This window comes from Carica papaya, chromosome 1 (assembly GCF_054855325.1).
Source record: "Carica papaya isolate Zhongbai chromosome 1, ASM5485532v1, whole genome shotgun sequence".
NCBI classification, from domain to species: domain Eukaryota; kingdom Viridiplantae; phylum Streptophyta; class Magnoliopsida; order Brassicales; family Caricaceae; genus Carica; species Carica papaya.
Genome location: NC_142309.1, coordinates 2879367 through 2899777, shown reverse-complemented (window position 1 = coordinate 2899777; position 20411 = coordinate 2879367). Strand labels below are relative to the sequence as shown.

The 20411-nt window shown below is 34.0% G+C and overlaps 2 protein-coding genes across 3 annotated transcripts; both read right to left on the bottom strand.

The window, feature by feature from the left end:
* Positions 1–3484: 3484 nt before the first annotated feature.
* Positions 3485–8482, bottom strand: LOC110810199 (basic salivary proline-rich-like protein (DUF1421)). Of its 2 annotated transcripts, none has more exons than XM_022036286.2 (3): positions 7914–8482; positions 6818–7096; positions 3485–4916 (listed from the first exon to the last, which is right to left on the bottom strand). In XM_022036286.2, the coding sequence occupies exons 1-3, from the start codon at positions 8238–8240 to the stop codon at positions 3741–3743; spliced, it is 1782 nt and encodes a 593-aa protein (XP_021891978.2). In that variant the 5' UTR covers positions 8241–8482; the 3' UTR covers positions 3485–3740. The 2 variants fall into 2 exon arrangements, with proteins under 2 accessions (XP_021891978.2, XP_088070246.1); XM_088214120.1 differs by having other exon boundaries at positions 7908–8481.
* Positions 8483–13324: 4842 nt separating this feature from the next.
* On the bottom strand, positions 13325–17944 carry LOC110810254 (Raffinose synthase family protein). Its single transcript, XM_022036357.2, has 4 exons — positions 16480–17944; positions 14940–15117; positions 14308–14675; positions 13325–14036 (listed from the first exon to the last, which is right to left on the bottom strand). The coding sequence occupies exons 1-4, from the start codon at positions 17725–17727 to the stop codon at positions 13473–13475; spliced, it is 2358 nt and encodes a 785-aa protein (XP_021892049.1). The 5' UTR covers positions 17728–17944; the 3' UTR covers positions 13325–13472.
* Between the last annotated feature and the right edge of the window lie 2467 nt (positions 17945–20411).

Sequence of the window (20411 nt, the reverse complement as noted above, 5' to 3'; positions counted from 1 at the left end):
CAATAGGAGAAAATTTACCTCGTTTGGCGGTCGAAAAATTTTCCAATGCGGCGACCGGCTCCTCCGGCGTCTGGTTCTTCTTCTCCGGTGAGGCACTGGCGGCTAGGGTTTTGTGGTCGGGTTGCGGGAGGTTATTTATACCCTTCCCCTTTTAATCTCAACCGTCCATCAAGATTTAATCTGGACCGTCCGATCGTGATTTATTTGGAATTAAATCTAGACCGTCCATCGCAATGCGATCTGGGTCGTCCGTGCCTGATTGAATCTGGGCCGTCCGTGCGCGCAGGAACGGATATGGGTCGTCCGATCGCGCGCACGTGAATTGTCCACGTGGCCCAGTCCCGCGTCAACGTTCCTTGCCACGCGGCGTGTCCTGGTTGGCCGGGACTGCTGACGTGGCTCAATTTTTTTAAATTGCGTTTTGACTCCCGGTTTCTGATTTTCGTTTCAAAAACACTTTCATAATCAAATTTTCACCCATTTTTCCCAAAATCAATTTCAATTAAGCCCAAAAATAATTTTACCCTATTTTATCATTATTATTATTTTTATTTTTATTAAATTAAATTAAATTAATTTAAATTAAATTAAAACCTTATAAATTAAATATATACAAAATTAAACTAAAATTCTAATATAATTTAAAATAAATTAAATTTAAAAAATAAAAATAATAATAATTTTTTTTTTTGGTGTTACAGGTAACTCCGATCCCGACTCCAGTCCTACTTCATCTGTAAATAATAGATAATGAGTACATATAACTCAGTACAGTAAATTTAAATCACAAGTATAATATAAAAACCCAATTAAAACCTCATCTTATATGTTTTCCCTGCCCGTTACCTAAATCATGCTTTCTTCCTACGCTCTAACTCTACAGTATTACTACGTCTCCTCAGTAATTAATCGTCGTTCATACTATGTGTAATCACTCCCCTGACATCACCCCCTCGACCCTGACTCGGTCACTCACCCACACGGTTACCCCCATCTGTCACGAGTATCGGCGACCATTATTTACCTTTCTATCACTCGACCCCTTGTTGGCCACCCACACACACCAGAACTGTTTCCTTCTGTCACCAACATCGGCGATTCAACACATTATCCGTCGGGAACCCCCAACCATCACCATTATCGGTGATCGACTTACCCTTTTCAGGTAACGACAACCAATATCGGCGTCCCCCAGCTCAATCACCTCTAAGGCAATCTGACCTCGTCCCTACTTAATATGCCCCCACATACTCGCATACTTAACCCCCACGCTGGGTTTTCCAACATAAGCTATTACTAAACCATCAACATTGTCCTGAAATTCTCAAATTTCCTAACATATTTACAGAACATACACTAACACATTCCCATACAACACACACTCACACCTAGCACATTTACACAAATACACCTCTACACCAAGTACTCACCCATACAATTCATAAATTTACAGCATATACACCAATACACATTCCCATACAACACACACCCATACACAGCACATTTACACAAATACACCTCTACACAAACCACTCACACACACAACCACTACAGGTCTACATTTATTGCTCCCTAATTTTCAAAATACTCATACCCCACCCCTACCTGCCTACACTCACTGTTACCAACCAATCCACTCTTCGTCCCTCTTTTCTCTTCTCCTGGTTTGTCTCGACTTCCCGTTCTCTTCTTCCTATCAATACCACTCTTTCACAGCATTCAGCCTCTCCCTATCTTCCTCTTTCAGCATCTCGCCTCCTAACCTCTCGTACTCATTCTACCTCTAACTGTTCCACTCTCAGTACCTCTTTTTCCTCTTCTTCATTTGTCTCGGCTTCCAGCACTCCTCCCTATCCTTACCAATCCCTCACAGCCCTTCACTTCTCCCTCTCTCTCTCTCTCTTTCGGCATTTCGCCTCACCTCCTCCCATGCGCATTCTACTCCTCCAAACTCACTCCTACTCACCTCACCTCCCTACGGACTCTCTTGCACCTTTTCAATCACGCACTCCTTCCTTTAAAAGTAATCAAAACTCATCTTCACTCACTCACCGTACTCATCGATCTCTCCTCCTGCAGCTTCCTCTATTTCTCTCCACTCATAGCTCCAACCAACGTTTCCGCCACTCACAGTCTCTTTCAACTCTCCTATTTCATCTATCATTGTTTCCTACCTCCATTTCCTTAGCTAGTTAGATATTCAACACTTACAGTCACAACTCCACATTTCATGCTCATCCTACACTTGAAATTTAAATTTACTTTACCTCAAGGCTCCATCTTTTCTTTCCGCACCTCCGTAGCTTGCACCGTCACTTTCTTCCTTCTCCTGCTCTCTCTTCTCGTTCCTTCCCGCTCCGACTTCCCTCTCTCTTGAATCTTCTCTTCCTCGTTTCCTCCTCTTTATTTTTTTTCCTTTTTCTTTTCTTCTTTTCCTTTTTTTCTTTTTTTTCTTCTCCTTCCTCCTATTTATATCTCACCTACCTCTTATCCTGACCGTCCATCCTATCTCACCCTCTACACTCATCATAATTGTCCACTCCCTCTCCTCCAAACGACACCGTTCACTCCTCTCCCTCTCCCCAAATATATATATTTATATATTATTATTATTATTATTATTACCACACACACATATATATATATATATAAATACATTTTTTCATCCAAATATCAACTACTACAACTAACATCCCTTTAAAAAGTTTATCTACTGACAAATTGAAATACACATTGTTGTTATGAAATTAAAATAAATTTTTGTCTTCTACATAAATTATTTAAATTATAACTATATTGCATATACTTAATAATTAAAATTATAAAAATTAAAATAAAATAGAAAAATATCTAGAAGATGGGTATTTCATAATAGACTACAAAAATGATATTTAATATAGAAAAAAATAATAATTTAGTAGTCTTTACTCAGAAAAAATAATCCATTATCACTTCTAAATTTACTTCTACCCAAGAAAAAAAAAAGTATCTAATCTAAAAACATTATAACATTTTCCATTATTAATTATCAAATGTTAAAAAAAAAATAAATTGAAACCAACCAAAATCAACTAATTAATCAGAACTGATTTACTTGATCAGTTCGGTTTTTTTGATTAATTAAGTTTAAGGGGAATAATACCCACTCCCAAATTGTTCAAGACTGGATCTAGCTAATACAGCCCCCTAGGGTTTTCCTTTAGTCCATAACTGCACATTCTATTGTTGGACAGGTCTCATTTCACATTCATTCCAGAATCACTGAAGTTCAAAGGGGCAGAAGGTCCAATATTCCAATCAGCAAAACAGAGAAGAAGAGTAAGGATGCCTGTAATGCTAATGCAATGTTTTTAGATAATCCAACTTCAACCCATTCCTGAATCTTTTGTCTTCTTCCCTGAAAATACTTATTACACGTGAGGTACCCGGAGAGAACACCGCAACCACCCTTGGAAACGCATCGGTTCACATTATATCAACAAGATTGAACAGATATAGATAGTACTTGAGATTATTTGAGTATGCACAAATTTAATAAGTCACAAACCGGAGCTTCAAAATAACCTAAGTAAGGCCCAGGAGGGGGAAAGTATGAAAACCAAAATGAAAAAAAGAAAACAGAAGAAGAAAGCACCCAGAGGGAAATAATTCCCTAGTCCAAGGCAAACAGTCAATCTGAGTAAAGTTCTGATGGAAATCAAGTTGAGAAATACTATACAATGTGAATCAATGGTAACAATCTACCGCCCAAACCAACCTCTTCCGAGCGGTGCCTCCCCTTCGTTCATCAGCTTATCCAGCACCACATTTAGGTCAACAGACTGCCCATTCTCTGTCAGCTTTCGCACTGTTGCTCTTACATGGTCCCTCGGGAACCCCATGCTGGTGACTTTGTCAATTACATCATCAAGGGGAACCCTGTTCCCTGATCCAGAGGAACCTCCGCCACCAACCCCAGAAGCAGTTGACAGAGCATGAGGTAATATCCGGGCAGTTGGAAGCTGTGGATAACCACTTCCACTACTCTGAGGCAAAGCAGGGGAAGCAAGTTGCTGTGGTTTCATTGTGGGGTTACTACCAAACTGAGGGTGTGCTCCGCCATATGGGAAAGGTTCGCTTGGCCCAGGTTGTGAGCTATATCCAGTAGGAAAACCTGAATTTGATCTACTAGATTGAGACTCATACACGTGAGGAGGAGCCCCATAATACTGTTGGGTGGGTGTGGGTCCACTGGGTGGCTGAGAAGGAGGCTGGCGGAGGCTTGGTGGATAGTTCTGAGAAGGAATATAAGGTGCATCTTCAGGATGATGACCCATTGGAGGCTGAAGTTGAGGCTGCTGGGGCGGCTGAGAGTATTGTGGTTGAGGACCAAGATTATATGGCTGATGAGGTGGTGCAGCAGGACCAAGATTTGGCGGTGCAGCAGGACCCGGATGCGGTGGTGCAGCAGGACCCGGATGCGGTGGTGCAGCAGGAGTCGGATGAGATGGTGCAACGGCGGAAGGCAGTGACTGCTGAGTAGGAGGCAATTGGTATTGTTGTTGATTTGACGCTTCTTGGGCTTGACCAGGGGGCGGGAAATAAGGCTCCCGTTGTGGAACAGGTGGAACCTGACCCTGAGGGAATTGGCTCGGATGCTGAACTGGAGTCGGCAGATTCTGCTGATGAAGCGCTGGAGGAAGAATCATGGGTGCTGGAGGAGGAACGGGAGGATGTGATTGTGGAAAAGATGGGGGAGAAGGAAGTTGCTGGTGGGATTGCAAAGGTGCAGATGCTGCTGGCTGAACAGAATCAATCTGCGTAGTGCTTTCTGTTTCTGGTTGCTGGTCTAACTTGGTCACATGGAGCCTTGCAAGCTGAAATTGAGCCTCCACTATATTTTGTTTATCCTTTAAAACCTGGACCCCTGTTTGCACCTGCATGCATATTATGCCAGATATCAAAGAGCAACATCCCATGATCAACAGGAGTGGCGTGCATCTAAGCTAGCATACATATGTGATGCATTTATAACTAAATATTACTTGACGATTACCATAGAATGAGTGAGGTTATGTGCGATAATGAAAAATCAACATGTTAAGGAGTTGGAATTCATCGCATTAATAAAGTTCAACAACTACTTGCTTTTGTCCATCTTCGTTTGTTTATCAGAGGTATAAAATTCTTAACTTTACAGTATCATCATTATTACTATTATTAATTAAAAAAGTGAATTGTCATAAATAAGATTTTTTATAGTACTTCCATCTATTGGAGGTACAAATATCTTACAAATTTTGGCTACATTTCGTTTCCATTTGACTGTATTTGTCATTATTTTCACTATTAATTGTTACCATTTAGCTATGAATTATTCGAATGTCCATGTTCCTGTAAGCCGATGACAACAAATGATAACCAAAGTAACACCAAACATGATCGAACAACAACAAAATATAACCAAACTGATGAGATACCATTACTCCCAAATAAATGGAAGAACTATAGAATCGCCCAAATATGTATGATTCAAGAAACAAAAAGTCTTATTTTATTTTTAGTTCTATGTTTCTTCCTATTAATATACACAGACTTAGATTTACTTAGAAAAGTTATATACTATAAAAGTTCAAATTATTATTATTTAAGACGAGATATCTTAGAAATGAAGAATATAATAAATAAAAAGCACAAATGTTAAACTCAGGTATCCATCCCAGGACAAGCTTAGACTCTGTTTTTCTGTCCACTGCCCACTACTATATTTAGACAGATCTAAGTAGTTACGTTTTTCACATAAATTATGATAATAGAAAATATATTCTTAGCTGCTGAGATCTGGGCCTGGGACAGCAGTAGAACTTGCAAGTAAGCAGAAAAGATCATCTCTCTCATTTCATTGGCCACTCTGAGCAGCATAGATTTTGAGGGCACTCTCTCTCCTTTTGGTAGCCCTACAGACTAGAGATTATTTGTTTTAAGACTTGAGTACTTTGTTCAGTGATCACTCTCTCAGTTGTAGAGCTGATTTATGGAACCTTGTAGATATTTTACCTTCTTTTTCTGAAGAAAAACAAAATAGATATTTTATCTTCTCTAGGAAAGATGTAAACTTCTCTCGTATAGAAGCTGCATCCCCTTGCTACCTCGCCTGTAATACTTATTTTTTTAAAAAAATCCACAAAAGAGCTTATTGCAACTAAATAAAAATATAGATCAAGACTAGATAAATCAAAAAATATATTTGGAGCTAGCACTACATTTGTATTAAAGATTCAGCCTGCCTCCAATCATCTTCCACTTTAAAGGCAAACTTGTTAGGATGTGAAGTGGCAAACACATGTAAAAAGCATCTCTTGGTTTGTGATGAAAGTACTTCTATTTGGTTTGGATGTTAGTTTGGGCTTCCAAAACACATTATTCTTCTGTCTATCTCCTCATTATAATACAAGATTGATCATTCCAAATTATATCCCCCAAAAAAAAATTAAATAGCTAAGAAGAGTATGAAAAGGTTGTTATTTGTTTCCTGAAGTGCTACCTATCCTTGAAGAGGTGTGATTTTTAGTTGCCTTTCAATCTATAGAGCACTCCTTAACACACTAAGACAATTTACAAGCCTGTTTCTAAACAGGACAAAACAATTTGGTCTATCAGATCGATAGAAATAGATATGCTGTGGGGGCTAAATATCTATCATTACTCTTGTGGAAAAGCATGTTGTTCGAGTGCGCTTATGTATTCAGCTATATTGCAGGCATCTACTTCTACTGAAATCTCAAAGCTGCTTAAAATTTAAAAATGCTATGAGGAGAAAGATTGATAGCAAATATACCTCTCTGAGGATGTTTTCCATCTGTCTCATTTTCCCATCCGTACTTCCATAATTATTTCCAACAGAGACCTTCAAATCATCCACTGAAACCTCAAGGTTGCGAGTTCTGGTCTCTAGCTGTGTCAGACGTGCACTGACACCTTCCATGGCATGAAGCAAATTGTCAGTGTGCTTCTTCATCACTCTATCAATCTCAGAGACTATTGCTGTGTCAGAGACACTTCGGTCCTTCTCCAGAATGAGTTTTGCAGGTTCTATAGAGTCCAGAGATCCATAATTCTGTGAAGAACATATAAGGTAATTTTATATAAATTCAGCCTCCACCATACTGAACAATGCTTGAATTGTAATAATTATAGTGCTAAATCCACCAAAAATTAGGCTATGATCGAGACAAGTCCAGTATATTGGTCGAATTTATTAGACATTCAAACTAGTTTAACTAGGAAGGATATAATTTTGTTATATAACAAATAAAAATTGAGTTCATATAAAATTCAAAGTAATTAGAACGATGTTGTACTCCAATTTCCTTTTAAGTTTCCTAGAACTCAAGTTTTATAATTTTAGATAAACCTTTCACTATCCCCTTATAAAATTAACTGGGCATTTCCACTACGAATTCTACATAAATTCTAAGTTCGTTTCAAACATAGCCTCATTGAAATTGTAGCATAATACAAGTTCTTATATATAGCCACCAAATCCATGAAACTAGCAAATCAACTAAAGACACAGAAAGATCAAAAAGACACATAAAGATCGCAGCACTCGCTTCCATATTCCATCTATACAAAACTCAATCAAGCAGCACAGTATAATGAAAGCATAATCTCTTCACTTTCCCAAATAAAAACCCCATAAGAAAGATAAAAAAGACACATAAAGATCGCAGCACTCGCTTCTGTATTCCATCTATACAAAACTCCATCAAGCAGCACAGCATAATCGAAGCCTAATCTCTTCACTTTCCCAAATAAAAACCCCATATAAGCTAATCATCACATACAGAAAAAAAAACAAGAACCCTGATACAACAATTGAAATATAACTATACACAAAGATAGTAAGAGAGATAAAAGGGTTCTACTCTGACAGGCGAAGCAGAATTTGGCTTCGAATCAGCAGAGTTCCAAACCCTAGGACTATTGACAGATCCGGCAAGATTCGTAGCCGACTGAGACAAGCCACTGATTGGACGAATCGGCTGGAAATCGTAGCTGGGCATGATCTCTTCTTTCTGACTATCAAATCCATTATCACCAGCACCGTCATCAATCACACCACTCCGTTGCCTCTGATGATTTTCTTCCTGTGGCAAGTTCATTAGATCGATGAAATCCTTGCCGTTGTGAGACGAAGAAGATAATGAGGATGACGATAAATCCATTATCTGCTTGTCCATAAAGTGCGACGTATTCATCGATTTAAGAGAAATATTGGAATATTTCCTTATTCTTCTTCTTGGGTTTTTGGAATTTCAGGGGGGGTTTTGGAGTTGATTAGATTTATTTTTCCAGGAAATGATCTCGAAAGAGACAAATTCGATTAACTTTTTTTTTGCAAGAAAAAAGAACCGCGTCTGATTAAACTCTTCTGGTTTTCCTTTCTGTGTCCTGACGAAAAAATAAGGGCCTGTTTGGGAGTGAGGATTTTATGGCAGCAAGCTGGATACCGAAGAGCATAATTATAATTCACTTTTCTTTACAAAATCACAAGCAACAGGCAATAGATTAATCTGATAGATATTTTATTAAATTAATATTATATATTATATTTTTAATTTTAAAAAATAATTAATAAATTATTTGCAAATTTTATATATTATGATTGAATTATAAATAATTTTGTACATTATAACTTATTTGCTGCATGTAATTAATGATATATAATATACTTTTATTTAAAAAATTTGGGCCCAATAAGTCAGATATTTCTAGGCTGTATTTTTTCAAGGCCCAAAAGTATTTTATTTAAATTAAAAAATATATATAGTTGGGTTTAACTATTTAATATTATCAAGTTTATTTTTCCCATTTTATATAAAATTATTGATTTTTAAGATCTTATCTTATAACTCTCATTTGTTTTTTCTCACAATTTGGATTAATTTAATTTTAAATTTTTATATATTCGTATTTAAAATTCCATACACATAAATAATAATAATTTAAAATTAACATAGTTATTAGCTTTGAAAAATTACAGGAAGGTTGGAGATCTAATTGTAATAAAAATATGTTTACGATTAAATTAAAAAATAAATTAAATTTTAGCGATTAATATAATAATTTATAAGAATAAAAATACAAAATATTATATTAAACGAATCAAATCAATGGATAAAGCACGCTGCTTTGTAAATAACAACAAAGTTCATGAATCCATCAAATAAAAAGTAGTTAATTCTCTTATGAAAAGTAATTATTTTATGTACATGAAAGAAGCTAAGTAATTATATTATATACATGGGAGAATCTATTAACTTGATGCTTAAATCTTAGTATCTTAAAGTAAGTATTTCTTTTTTTACATAAATAAGTGATGTATTTATTAACTTAGTCCAAATTCTAAATGTAAATAGTTAGATTGAACTATATATATATATATATATATATATATTTGATGATTTAATACAACTAACTATTTTAACATGAAATTTATGTTTTGCTACACATAGTCCAAAAAAAGCAAAATGTGAAGAACTACTATTTGGCTAATTCGACCCCAAGCAACGTTATAATAATCAAGATAAAATGAATGGTTGAGGTCGTCCAAAACATGAGATAGAAGAGCATAATAGCTTGAAAGATGATGGGTCAGAACATTAATCTATTACCATATGAATTACACTTTTTGAGAACATGGGTAACTTGGATCTCCTACTTTTGATCTGATAGCTCATTGATATAGGCTTATATGACTTTGAAGATGTAGTTTGGAGACTCTCCACGACATCCCCATTAATCAAAATTTACATAAAGGCTATCTTAATACATGTTAGTTCACAATATCTCAATATGTGGTTTAATTATATTGAATAAGATTTCTGACAACATATTTGAACTTATTTGTAAGAACTTTAGTGGCAATCGTGTAGACAATATTACATAAACTAATAGGTTTAAATTCGACAAAAATCTTAGCATAATATTTTTTTAGGAATGAGTGTGAGAAAACTATTGTTCACATAACTGATATCAATAAAACTATCAAACACACTCCTGATGAAGCTTTTGATATTAGTACACATAGTGTCCCAATACATTTGGTAGAAAAACTTTGTGAAGGATTGTAATGTAACCCTCTTTATTGCGTATTGTTGCTCTCCCTGATAATTCTAAGTAAGGAACAATTCTTAGACTTTGCCTCAAACCCATTTTTACTCTTTATGGTAATTCCACTTGAATTCCCAATTACATGTCCACTGCTCGTCACAAATATTGTCCATTACACTTTATCGAGTACTACCGATATCTTTTTGTAGATGCAATTGAAGACATCCATCTAGGGATACACCAATTTGTATAATTGGTACGTATTTCATCATAGAAAATAATTATCGAGAAATGTAATATTCAAATTCGAAATTCGCCATGAAATTAATTTTAAAATTAAAAAATATATATAAAAATATAATTTTTAAATTTATAAACTTTTATTTAATGTAAAATTAGAAAAAAAAATAGGTAGATGATGAAATTGAAAACAATTTTGCAAAAAAATGGTGAAAATTTGAGTTTTTTGGTATTTTTGAAAGAAAAATTGGAAACTGAATGTCAAAACACAATTAAGAAAAATTACGCCACATAGGACCGCCCAGTCAGCAGCCCCAACGAACTGGAGCGCGCTACGTGACAAGGCACACTGACTCGGTGCCATACAGGAGGTCACGTTGGCAATCTGCGTGCCCGCGATCAGACGATCCGGATGCGTTTTCGCCCGCGTGGACGGTTCAGATTTGTTCCATCGTCAGGCGCAATCGGACGGTCGCGACTAAACGCGATGAAAGACACGAATTCATTCTCTCTTTAAACGCGATCGTATGCTCGAGATCAAAATCGCGATGAATGGTCAAGATTCATTTTTTCTTAAAACATGATCAGACGGTTGAGATCAAATATGATGAACGGTCCAGATTTAAGAGAAACGAATATAAATATCTTGTATCACATCGAACCCAAACCTAGGCGCTAGTCTCCCGCCGTAGAAGAAGAACCAGTAGCAGGATAAGGGAGCCGATCATCGCCAACCACCGCGCTGGAGCCACCTCCGACTACCAAGAAAGGTAAAAATTCTCTTATCCGCTCAGAATTTAACTCTGAATATCCCTATAGCCAAATCGAAGCAAAAGGAACGGCGGATAAGTCAGAAATCACGGGTAAAGCCCGACGCCGCCGCCGCGGGCAAAATCTAAAGTCTCTGATGAGCCCCTTTTCATTTTCCGTTTCGTACAATTTTTTCACCATTGTATTCACCATTTTTTTTCTACAAATTGACCGAAGAAAAATACTCAGCCGCGAAAGTGAGCTAGCGAAGCCACTGCACCAAAAAATCTTAGGGCCGGTAGGTTTTTATTTTTTACTTTTTCTGGCCAACCGAGACCCCCTAACGTATTTTCTCATAGGGATGGGTATAATACCAGTTAAAAATTGTCAGGTCGAGGCAAAGCACCACCGTGGGTGGTAGTGCCGCCCTATTGAAATTTTGAAATTGGCCGAAAAAGATTTTTAACACCGATTTTAAATTATTTAGGTATTTTTAGGTACGTGAAACGTGTTTTAATCTCCACAAAAAAATTCAGAAAACTTGAGGATCGTTAGTAGGCGCAGTAAAAAGTTCGAGTTTCAGACACCGATTCGGGTAAGAATCCTTCACTTATTCTTTGTTATGAAATTGAAGCTTAATAATCAGTAATATGATATGTTTGTAATTTAAAAAACTTTGAAAATAATTATAGGTTACCAATAGAGGTGGAAACCGATTAGTCATTTATTTGTTGTCCTGTTTAACTTATTATTGAATTTATAGTTTTAAATACATGATGATATGATGGAATGATTAATTGATTCAATTTTGTTTCCTTGATATATATATATTGCTTGTCTTACGTGATTTATGGTTGATTTGTGAAATTGGTAATTAATATGCAAACGAAAAATTGATTGATCATGTGAACTAATGAATGATAGCCTTACTGGATATCCTGGGAGATAGTAGACAAATTGTGTACATAGGGAACCCTACCGTACGTTGTCTCATATCGAACGGGTTATCGAGGATTAGTATTTTTGGCGCTCATACCAAACAGGATATAAGGACGGTCCGTTTCACCTTCATACCAGATGAGGTATTGAGGGATGATATTTTTAGTGCTCATACCGTATAGGGTATGGAGACGGCCGGTTAGTTGACAATGTTGAATATTGGTTCACGCGTAGTGGAACATCCCTATGAACCTTCAAGAATACTAGTAGGTAAATAAAAAGGAAAAGTTACTATTCTTACTCACTTGAATATAAAATTAGAATGTTATTTGAGTTATTATCCCTATAGGTTGATTTTGAAAATCTTGAAAATGGTAAATATATACAATAAATGGTTTTCTTTATGATAAATGAATTTTCTTAAATCAAGAACTTCATTGGTTATTTTTATAATTTTTAACAATCTTCAGTTTCTGTATCGTTAAGTAGTGTTATATTCTTATTGGGGTAGTCTAGCTCACCCTTTCATAAACTATTTTAGATCAAGAGGAACAAAACCCATATCACAATCAACAAGAGGGTTGTGAAATGTTCACCACTCGGGTTCCCTTCAAAAGTTAGTGAAAGTCGTCTTAGAATGCTCAGCATATTACCTTTTATTTATTTTCTTAATTTTGTTTGTTCTTTTAGAATGATCGTTCACGTAGTCATATTGAGCATTCTAAATTATTGTGTAAGGAATCTAAACTCTAACTTCTATTATTTCGTTTTCGCATTTAATTTATAATTTTCTTTTCTTTTAAGTTACAAACCTTTACAAGAAAGATGCAGATATAGTCAAATGGGAGGTATCGAGGAGCTTAATGTGGAAGATGGTGAAATAGAGGAAGGTAGTCAATTTGTGGTAACTTATGGTTGTACTAAGCTAGGTAGTAGATTGTCGAGATCTCTTATTTCTCTGAGTCATGAAGGTGTGAAACATGGGAGAAAAGAAATAGGGATGGAGATGTTACAGAGAGAAAATCGTGAACACACTATTTATTTTTAATTTGGACCAGCTGATGTGTTTTAAGAACAAAGAAAGACATGTTAAATGCCACGTATTCGGACATGTGATATCTTAATTTAAAAATAACCCAACTAAATTATGTCACGTATGCAAGCTTAGTTCACATGGCACCTCCCTCCGCTAATATCATTAATAAACAGAAACTAAATAAAAATATTTTGAAAGTACAAGAATTAAAATAACAAAAAAAAGATAGTACAAAGACAAATTTAAATATTTTAAAATAGTAGATGGACCAAATTAATATTTTAATCTATATAATTATTATAATAATATTCTCAAGTATAAGAATAATAATTACACCATACACTTCATCATTAGCACACTTTCACTTTTTTAGTTAAATTAACCTTATCATTCTCTTTGTTTTTCACTTTTCTTAAAACAAGTACTCAACTAGGGAGAAACCAGAAGGATTGGACCGTGGAACTTGCACTATAACCATTTTCTCTTCAAATCCAAACTCAACTATTTTTCCATCAACCAAACATGCCTTAGGTTTTTTAGAAGCAAAAACCCTCATCTCCCCGCTTCCCCTAACCCCAATCTCAACTGATCCGTTTTTGTAAGTCATTGATTGAATTGCCCCTCCATTGTTAAGCATGTTAATGAGTCCAATGGGTGCAAACTGGATACATTTGGGATCTAATGTGAACACAGGAGAGACTGTTATGAGCTCAAAGTTAAAGGGTTGAAGTGAGATTTGAAGGTTGTCATTGGAATGAGAGAGAACAAGTTTCTTAGCCTCAGATAAGTAGAGAGCAAAAAGGTTGACTTTTTCAACAGAGATTGGAATGTTGACTTCAGGTGTGTCCCACTCGATGTCCTTAGGGCCTATCTTTGTGGTCACTTGGTGAGAAAATTCAGATGCAGATTTGTTCCTTCTGCTCTCTCTGCACCATCCTCCTCCTTGGCAATTGAAAACTCCAATTACACCAGTATACTGTCATAAAATTAAAGAATTTCATATTAGAGAAACTAAAAAATTTTGTTTATTTTTTTGTTTAAAGTATTAAAAAATAATCTAACCATTTTAATTTTTTTCATAATGAAATTAAAAAAAATGAATGTTTGAAATAAGTAGAAAATGTTAGTAACTAAATTATAATGAAAAAATATTATAGAATAAATGATAACATGTATTAAAATTTAGAAACTAATTTAATAATTTGTTCTATAAAATTTAATAGACTATACAATCGTCAAAACAGTACCTTATTGAGATTCCATATCTTGAGCATCGTTTTACCATCGTGGAGAGGATCTTCGAACAAACAATCTTTTGTTGGAAGAGCATAATATTGACATCGAAGAATTGACCCGTCCGGTAATACGAGACGCTTGAGTAACGAAAAATTATGTTTTCCGACAGAATCACTAATGTAAATTGGACCACCGGAGATAGCCCGAGAGGCAGCATGAAACTCGGCACAAGGATGTGTAGATTGGAACATGTCCCAATCTGGATGTATGAAGTTGCCCATCCACAAACTATTATAGGCACAATGGACCATGTGACAACCTTGGAGCCAAAACGCGCCGTTTGGGTCACCGGATGGATCGGTGCACCAAAAATCATCCCCTACTCCATGAAGACAAATTATGAGTTTGTGCATAAAATTGTCATTCTAAATTGGAACTTTTTTAATTAAAATTTGTTTAAAATTATAATTAAATTTATTTCAAAAAATTATAATTTAGTCTCTGTATGAATATTTTTTTTATTGAATATTTTTGAAAAATACTTTGTGTAATAAATAAATGTATTAATTTTAAATAAATTGAGGTATTATTAAATTTTTTTTTTTAAAAAAAAAACAACCTTAAAAAGCGAAAGAAAACATACCGACACGACCAAGAGAAATGGCTTCTGTTCCAAGAAACATGAAATCGTTGCAGTGCTCCATGCTGGCAATTACCCCGTTCCCTTTAAAATGCTTTCTTACGGAAGCCGTCAAAGCCTTGTAATACGCCTTTGCAAGTTCAACTCTGCCTCCGTAATTTTCGCATAACATCTCCAGTAACTAATATTATTAAAAAATTATATATTAATTTTTTTTTAATAAAAAAATAGCTTAATAATTTAATAATAATATAAATTTAAATTAAATAGAGAATTAATACAATCCTGACAAAAGCGAATCTCATATTTGCAAGTCTACATATAAATAATAATATTTAAATATCATACACGGTATACAATACGCACCGTTTTAAAATTTTGATAAATACTTTGCAATTAAAAAACGTGGTATAATAGTTTCTGGAGAAAAAAAAAAAAAAGAAAACTTATGAAATCAACACGTACAGGTAACGTGCCGACCAAAGATTAAATCAAATAAAATAAAAAAATTAAATCAAATTCTTCATTTAAAAAATCAAATTTAGTTAGAATAGATTACTTATGTTAAACTTATAAAATTTTTAAAACATATTTAAATTTGCTACCTAAAAAATTACTTTGAAGTATTCCATAGACCCAATTAAATTTTTTTTTTTTTAATTTTTCAAATAATTTTTTAAAAAATGAGAAAACTTAGAACATTATTTTAAAAAATATATATGTATATATAATGATCTCTACATAAAAATTCCTATCTATAAGATAAGAAAGATATAAATGAGACTGGATCCTACGTGAGTATAAGCCCACCTACTCCTGGCACTTGCTTAAATTCAAACTGACATTATTCAATAAATAAACAAATTGTATCCACAAAATTTAATGACCAATAAAATTTCAAATTTTAAAAACAATACTCTTTAATTATACCCACCGAAATTAATTTTTTTTAATAAATTAATTATATACCCTTTTAAAATATATGAATTTCTCAATTATTTTTTAAAATAAATAAATAAATAACTTTATTTTATAAAGTAAAATATAAAGATCAGTAGGTATGGTGATTCGGTGTCGCTAAAAGCTTTCGTGGATGACATCATCAATCTCGACCTTTTTCCAGATGCGGTTTAACTCACCTATCGTAGTATCAAGAGTCTCAATTTTAAACTTATTTTTAATTTTTTAAAATTAAAAATATTTTATTAAAAAAATATAATAAAATAAAAATATTGTATAGAATAAAGTTTTTCTTCAAAAATTTATATTATAAAAATACAATCAAACTGACATTATTCAATAAATGCATAAACTGTATCCCACAAAATTTAATGAACAACAAAGTTTTAAATGCAAGTAATAACTTTATATTTATATCTACCGAAATTAAAAATTTTAATAAATTAATTATATACCTTTTAAAAATATGATTTTTTTTTTTTTAATATAAGAACCAGAAATTTTAAGTATTTTTTGAGGGGAATAAAACAAATTTTAATAAAATATAATGAATATAGTGATACGGTGCGGGTTAAAGGCTTACGTGGATGACGTCCACTTTGACACCGTCAATCCCAACGTTTTCCAAATGCGAGTGCAGTCCTTCGTACAACTGATCGGCCATCTCCGGGTGGACAAGCCCAATGCCGGTACTAACGATCTTATCGACGGCGAGATCTTCCATCGTCATCTCCAATCCCGGCGACAGCTTCGGCCGTACCACGACGGATTCCGGCAAACCAGGCACGTTCGGTCGGAGTCCACCCCAGTAGCCACAAAGCGCGTGCCAAACATAAACGTACTCGACGCTCTTGAACTCCTCCTTGAGGTCCTTGATAAATGCACCCATGCCTTTTTTAGGAGTTTCGCCGGCGGTGGATAAGCTTTTAGCGCTGACGTAATCCCGGAACTTGTAGTTCTCTTGAAATTTGAGTAATCTGCAGGGCATTTGTTCGCCGGCGACGGTGTGGTTCATGCCTTCTTTCGTGATGGGATCCTCATCGTGGCTGATGGACTGCCATCCGTCATCGATTAACACGTGTCCAGGTGGACACCCACCATCGACTAGTCCTTTAACGCCGTCTCTTATGCCCCGCGGGTGCACCGTAAGGTAAAATGCGTCCCACGTGCACCAACCAAATTTGTCCACGACACCAGGTGGCGTCTTCTCCTCTAAAAGCTTGAAGGTTCCCAAGTGAATTCTAACGACTTTCATGGCTTCTTTGATTAGATAAAACGGGTCGGATCCAGAATGGATATAAACAACACTCTGGAAACTGGAAGCGGTCACTTTCGTTGACCCGCTCTCGACGCAGACGTCGACGTCGTCGTTTTGGCCGGGCTGAAAGGAGGCGCGAAAGGGTCCTTCGAGGAGTGGGAGGAGGAGCACGTAGGGTCGGCCCGACCCGGATTTATCGAGAATGACCATCTGGGTCTCGTGCTCGAGATCGCTGCCTCTGGTGCCGACCCAATGGGTGGTCCACCAGACCTTGAACCTGAAGATGCTCATGAACTTAATGTTCCTCAGCTTGCCGATGGGTGCAACGTGGCGGCTGCTGGCCTCCGCCGCGTCGAAACCCAAGAAGGATCCGACGGTGGAAACGGGTTTTTCTTTGTCTGCAACTTTAATGGTGGTGCAAGGTGATGGGGTGAGAGTAATGTTATCAGGGATGTGGGTGAGGAAGACATGGCCGTTGGCTTTGAGGTTTGATTCTTCGAGAGTAATGGAGGAATTACAGCCGTCGACCAGGTCTGCAACACCTGCCTCTTTCTTGCTTAAGCTTGGCGCCATTGAAGTGGATCAAGTAGTTTAGTTTTGAAATATAAAAAGCAGAGAGAGCTGATTTAATGGAGGAGGAATAGAAGGGTTGTGTTGTGAGAGACAAGGATTTTAATTGTTCGATGTGGGAGACAAAGATCTTGAGGTTAGATTGTTGTGTCATGATGAAGAAGGTGGGAGGTGGGTGTATTTATAGGCTTATGGCGCCATGAAATGGAACGTTTGAGACGCAGGTGAAATACCGAAGTGGGATATTTCCTTTTACAAATTAAATATATATATATATATTTTTTGTTATTAGCGAAATTTACAAAATTACCCTTCAACTAATTTCTTATTTTTATTTTACTACAAATTTACTACATCAAAAATTCACACTAATCATTTAATAAGCATACTACAAGCACTTTATTCTATTAGTTAAAATTATTATTCTCTATTTAAAGGTTATAAATGCATTAATTCAGTAAAAAAAATATATTTTAGTACGTACTAGGTTTTATTAATTAAATTAATATCCAAAGTTTTATGAAAATCTGAGTTCCTTGTAGTTTGGGGTGAATTTATTTAATTTAACATGATTTTAATTCTGTTAAATCTTTTAAAAAAATATATAAACACTGATATGATATACGCATATTAAATAATTAATTAATTAAAATAAAAGATTAACTAATTAATTAATTAGTCAAAGAGTGATGATTTTTTTTTTAATATTATTAATAATAAGCTTTTACTTTTCCGTATGAGATTATGCATGATTTCAGGAGACCAAAAGTCTCGATAACGTTTGGGCATCTAAAAAGGACGATAAACATTATCCAATTAGATTTTCAGGTTTGACTTGGGAAATTGAAACGCCGACGTTTTAAACATTATTATTTTTTTTACTTTTTTTAAAAAAAATTAGAAAATAATCAATATTTTTTTTTCTGGATAATTTAAATTTAATTATTTATATAAAATGAATACTGAAAGTTGAGGGGTGTTAATTTTTTAATTTTTGAAATATTTTTAAAAATCAAAATTAATATAAGAATATACTTAAATTTTACTCGTAGTTAATTATTATAAATAACCCAATTATATAATTTAGTAAAACGATCTTATTTTATTTTAATTAAAAAATATTCACTCACATGTTACTGCCATTCATATAATATAATTTAATGTGTATGATACTTTTTAAAAGCATTAAATATTTTAATAGAAGAATAATTTATTTCAGTTCAACAACTTCATATCTAAAATAACATCTACAATATTATAACACACACACACATATATATATATATATATTATGTCTATACTTTTTAACCGAAGCATGTATGGTAGATTAATATACTATTAAACCATCATTAAAATAAACTAAAATTATATCAAATAAAAAGAAAATCAAATTATAGTTTGCCCCAAACGTTATGCAACATTAGAATTGAATTTCAAACATTTCCAATTTCCTAAACCGACTTGCATTGATCACGAATTGAATGTTGGGGGGGTCCAAGTTTTGTCATTTCAAATTATACACACATACATACATACATACATAGCTACGTACATGCATATATATATATATATACACAGACACACCTACACATCCATAAGTTAATGTAGATACTGTATTGATCCCTCGAGTTCATGGATTCTGATAACTCAAAAAAGAATATGATGAAGAATCATTTGGCATGCGGACAAGAAATTGATAATCCATGAAAAATTCTATACACGTATGTAGGGTTTTATCAATTCTGAATTTCGTAGGTATTTGAAATTTCTTATCTTTTTTATCCTAAAGCTAACTTTTTTATACTTTTTCCACTATTTTGTTCTTTTCTATAATTAAATATTTATTTTTAAAACTTTTTTTCAACATCTATAGAATGGTTCAATTTTTTTTGTTGTTTGAGATGCTATTACGTATAGAGTTGTTCGTTAATATAACAATGAGCTAAATTGGATTAAACAGGATCAAATTAAATTTTTTTGATCGTAGTAATTTTAAATTTATTAAATTAAAATTTTTAATCGCAGCATGATTAAATTGGTTTAGATTAGTTCAATCTAATTCGAACCAAGTTAATAATATATGTTATGAGATTTGTAAGTCACGGTCAAAATAATTTTTAAAATATATATCTAGTAAAAATTATATTAGAAATAGGAAAATATTTAGTAGTAGTTTGAAAAATAATCTATTAGAACTCTTTGGAACATTTATATATGTATTTTTGTAAAGTAAACGATTATGAATTCTACTTCTAACAAGAAAAGAAAAGTGGTGTATTAGAATTAGATTTATTTGCTGATTAAATTATTTGTGATAACTATTATATATATATATATGTATTTGCTAATTATATCATTTGTAATTACTATTTTATATATATATATGTAAAGTTTAATGGTAAAATATATTTATAATAAAAAATAATTATTTAAGAATATTTATGTTAATTACTTTGTTTCATAAAAAATAAAATAAAATGCAAAAAGAATGTCAATATAAGTTATTACTAAGTGGAACACCTTTGGATTTATGGCATAACTTTATTAATTTTTTTATTCTATTTGTAAATATTTGAATTAATTTTCCAAAAAGTATGTATTAAAAATATTACAAACAATAATTAGAACCTTTTATTCAATTAAACTAAATTATGTGTATACACACACACACACACACATATATATAT

Bases quoted from the DNA above. Each gene is read 5' to 3' on its own strand.
- LOC110810254 (XM_022036357.2), bottom strand. From the start codon at position 17,727: ATGGCGCCAAGCTTAAGCAAGAAAGAGGCAGGTGTTGCAGACCTGGTC. The intron at 15,118-16,479 runs GTAAGCCTTTAA...TAATAATATTAG, and splicing joins TCAAAGTGGACGTCATCCAC to TTACTGGAGATGTTATGCGA. The intron at 14,676-14,939 runs GTATGTTTTCTT...TTCATGGAGTAG, and splicing joins CATTTCTCTTGGTCGTGTCG to GGGATGATTTTTGGTGCACC.
- LOC110810199 (XM_088214120.1), bottom strand. From the start codon at position 8,240: ATGAATACGTCGCACTTTATGGACAAGCAGATAATGGATTTATCGTCA. The intron at 7,097-7,907 runs GTAGAACCCTTT...TGTTCTTCACAG, and splicing joins ATTCTGCTTCGCCTGTCAGA to AATTATGGATCTCTGGACTC. The intron at 4,917-6,817 runs GTATATTTGCTA...ATATGCATGCAG, and splicing joins TGGAAAACATCCTCAGAGAG to GTGCAAACAGGGGTCCAGGT.